Raw genomic sequence first — 4441 nt, forward strand, 5'->3', positions numbered from 1 at the left:
AACACCTCATAATGCAAAGCACCCATTCAATTGCTTATTAAGCTCTAGAAAACATGTATGTTCTTCTTATTGATCTCTAACACTAAAGTGGCTTTCGGTTATTGTAGTGTATAGCATTCCTTGAATCTTTGGGTTGACTGTGCACAGTAATGTAAAGATAAATCACAGGTCATGAGTCAGTAACTACCTAGAACCATAATGTGGCTTTCATTTAATGCTCACATCTATAGACTCACTGACATTCTTTGCCATGAGACTAAATTAACTAAAATTCATAAGTGCTGGGGTGGAGGTATATAAGCATGCTTTATGACTTTCCTAAGTTCTTCTGCCCTCATAGTTGCAGATTTTTCATGTGATAGAACTGTCTTTGGATAGCAATATAATACCAGCAGGGGCTCATCAGTACAAGTGAGGGGCATTTTAGGCTAAACAATGTGAATGACATCTGGTTATATATAATTCAGATAAAAAAAAGTCATGAGTATAAGGAACATTAGCAAATAAGACATGGTTTGGAAGACCATAATATAAAACAAGAAGCCAATTGAAATCCAGCTTTTCATTTTGAAATTCCATAATCAAAGATGGGATCCAGTCTACTAGAGCATATTTTGGTTTAGTAGAACAGCAACTTAGCGAAATTTGCTCCAAAGGTAAGTCACAAATGAAATATGAATAATTTAAGGTTTTTAATATAATAAGGGGCCATTTCTTTATTAGAAAAGTACATCTGTAAATAAATAATTTAAACTGAATTCATCTTAAAATTTTTACTAAATTATTTCAAACTAGAATCATCACTTCTATATTTTAATCCTCAATGTGATTCTTAACTCAGTGAAGACAGTTTTATTTTAAAACACACTTTTGATAATGCTATTTTATCTTTGGATTTCAGTTTTGTACAAAATTTCTGATTTCAGGAGAAAATTATTTCATTAAGTAGAAGAACTTAATCTGTGAGATATTCCCCATTCCCTCCATGCGTAATTCACTCACCACACTGCTGCCGATGCTTTGAGGAGAGCTTTAAACACTCCAACAGAGCTCTTGGTTTTCTGGTTTCTGATGGGGTTTCACTGACAGAAGAGCTGTTATGGCTTGAGGACCCGGTGTAACAGTGTTAAGGAGTAATGGACTAGAGAGATGACCCAGTGAATCTGAACCTTTGCTGTTCAAGCCTGAGGACCACACAGAGCCCAGCATCCGTATAACATGCCAGGCACCTTGCACATACCTGTTACCCCAGAACTGAGAGGGTTATGGGAGGATGCATGGGGTTTTGCTGGCAAGGTAGCGACCCTGCCTCCAAGGATGCAATAGAAAATGAGGCTGTCCTCTGTTCTTCATACACCTGTACACATAAACACACCTCCTACCTCATTCCCACAAAACTAAGATAAAATAAAAAATTAAAGAAGCCATGGGACCCTTAAGAGGTGGGGCTTTTGGTAAGAGGTTAGGTATTTAATAGAAATGAATGCTTCTCTCTAAGGAGTGCATTTTCTCTAGAAGTTCTACAAGAGTGAGCTGCTAGATGGAAGCTGAAGTCCCCCCTGAAGCTCTTCCTGGAGCTAAAGCTGTGTCTGGTAACTATTCTGAGTCCAGGACTCACTTCACATCCTCATAGTGGGGGTACTTTTTCTACTGTTGCTAGCTAGCCCTGATCATTACACCATCCCTTTTGGTTTCCTCAAACCATGAATTATGTGATAGTCAAAATGAGCCAGTTATAGGATATTATGCATTTCTAACTGTAATTGTTACAAATCCATTAGTTAACTTTTGAAAATCACTGAAAAAAAAAATCACTCAATCCCTTCCCCCATTGTATCATTAATGGCCCTGAGAGTTGGAATAGATGTGCTAATGCTTCGAATGAAATCTTATGATGTTCATTGATGTATCATGTGGTCTTAAAACAAGTTCTTAACTTCTCTGCTTCTTAGCAAATCTTAGCAGTAACTGCCTCTTGGTGTATTTTAAAGATTAAACAGCTTAGAAGGAAGCCTGGCACACTGTAAAGTTTCCAAATATTGACTCCTTTACATACAACTTTATGTGACTGTAATTTTGCTTTTAAGAAATATTGTATTCATTTATTTCTTTAAGTTTGTGTATGTCTGAGTACATGTATGTGTATCCTGTGCATGAATGTGATTGCAGAGCTAAAAGGGGAATAAGATGCGGATGAGCTGCCCCGTGTAGATGCTGGGAACTGAACTGAGGTCATTGCAAAAGTAGTAAGCACTCTTAACCACTGAGTCATCTGTTGAGCCCCAACATGGAAGATTCTTAGTAAGGACATGAAGCAGGCTTACATTCATCAGCATCTGTTATTGAAGAAAAGCATATCAGACTGACTTCCTCTGGACCTTGGATATCATTTGTTCAAAACTCACCTATAATAATAAATTAAATTGTAACCAAAGAAAATAAATTCATTGGTGGTTAAATCGGTGTCATGGTTGATTCAGATTTTTGCTTTTAGTTCAGTTCAGGGAGTATTTGTATTGGAGGAGTCATTACCTGAGCATGGAGACTTCCATAGGATTGAGAGTAGAGAGAAGTACTGATAAAGAACCTTGGCTTCAACAGAGGAGCCACAGGAACAGACACAGACACCCTGTTCCTCATCTTCAGCTTCCCATTGACACTTCACTTGAGTCTATGAGAGGCGAGGAACCCAGCCTTCTAGGAATCAGAACAGGATGCAGGAGTGAGAGGGATAGAGCTGTGGTGTGGAAGAACAAGTGAGTAGTGCCCCACACAACACACAAGACAAAACAAATCCAACCCTCCAGTCTGTATTTTTCCTAGGTGCCCATTTCTCTTTCCTTCTGAAATGTACCATCAGCAGTGATTGTCATCCTATAGGATTTTATGATGCTATAATTGTGAAAATGTTTCTGTGAGATATATGGCTGATATTAGCAAACATTAACCCTGTTAGAAGCATGATCAGTATATAAAATACGTGGCCATGGATTCTGCTCCTAGAGATGGTAATGGTGTGAAGATGATGGTGGATACAGCAATCATGCTGACCTGGGTGCCAGGGCCTTACATACTTTCCATAAACTTTTCCTTGTTCCCAGAAGGTATGGAACAAAATTCCATTTTATACATACATGTAAAAAGAGGAAGTAACCACGTAAGAAACATCAAACAACCTGACAACACTCACACAGGCCAAGTAAGAATCTCTCAGAAAACCTCCGCAGTCATTGAACCTGGCAGCTGGAAAGCAAGGTTAAAATCCAAAGCAACTAGAGAGAAGAGAACACTGGTGTTAGAGGCACAGACAATGAAAAAGAAAAACAAAACAAAAATCATAGTAATAATCACCAAAAACAATAACACCAAAACAAAACCAATATATTTTATTGTATATATAATTATATAATATATAAACAACATTTATAACATATAAATAAAAACAAATATTTATATATTTATATAAAACATATAAATTACAATATACACTATTGTTTATATATGTATTTACATATGCTATTGGTATACAAACACACTTTTTAAAGTCCAGCATCACTGTCAAGAATGAGATGAAGGTGCAAGCTATCTTCGCTGTGGTGTCACTTGGGCTAGAGATTTTCACTACAGTAAGGCAAGAAAAAAGAACTATGTTAGGTGAGACTCAGAAATAGACACAGTGTCATTATTTGCAATACTAGTGATTTATAAATTATACAGCTCTTTAAAAGTTTAAGATTTGATCAAGTTTTCTTTAAGTTTTCTTTATCAGCATTGCTCTTATATTCTGTGAAAGCTGAGAAAATTATCTTTTCATATAGATGAGAAATTATTAAGTCTTTAAATTACTCATGTCGAAAATATAATTCCAGGTTTACTAGAGACCTGTAGGGAAAAATAAAACTTAAAGAAAAATGAGTCTGTCAGACAAAAAAATGAAAATAAAGGTTTAAGTTATATACCAAAAGCTCAAAACATAAGGTAAACATTTGATAAGCTGGCTTCTGTCATCTTTTCTGACACTGCCTGTCTGGACTCCTAGAACAACAACAACAAAAAAGAATGAACCACAGACAGGACAAGATATAGCACATGCATCAGCCAATGAGAGACTCTGTTACAAAGGAGGTAGGTAACATCTGAGGTTATTTTCTAACCTGGACATCCATACACAGTCTGATTCAAGTCATACTGTGTAAATAACTTCAAAGTAACATGAAAACAATAGCCTAATAGAAAAACAGAAGAAATTTCTGAATAATTAAATCATAAGAAAACAAAAGTGATAGATAAATTTGTTAGTAGATATAAACTATAGAAAAAGAGATATAGTATAACCTGCCACCAGAATTTTCACAGCATCAAGTTTTTGTACTGGTAGCTTCAGATTAAAAATAAAGTAAATTAAAGACTAAAGTCATTACTGAAAAATCTAATTTCCCTG

At 35.9% G+C, this 4441-nt stretch overlaps 1 protein-coding gene across 1 annotated transcript in view; it reads left to right on the top strand.

Moving 5' to 3' along the window:
• The first annotated feature begins 2986 nt into the window (after positions 1-2986).
• The window catches only part of LOC127684874 (cell surface glycoprotein 1-like), a 12329-nt gene continuing 10874 nt past the window's right edge, over positions 2987-4441 (top strand). The window contains exon 1 of the mRNA XM_052181665.1: positions 2987-3104. Within this exon, the coding sequence (XP_052037625.1) occupies positions 2987-3104 (118 nt within the window). The remainder of the gene's footprint in view (positions 3105-4441) is intronic.

The sequence above is a fragment of the Apodemus sylvaticus genome, chromosome 5, assembly GCF_947179515.1.
Source record: "Apodemus sylvaticus chromosome 5, mApoSyl1.1, whole genome shotgun sequence".
Taxonomy (NCBI): Eukaryota; Metazoa; Chordata; class Mammalia; order Rodentia; family Muridae; genus Apodemus; species Apodemus sylvaticus.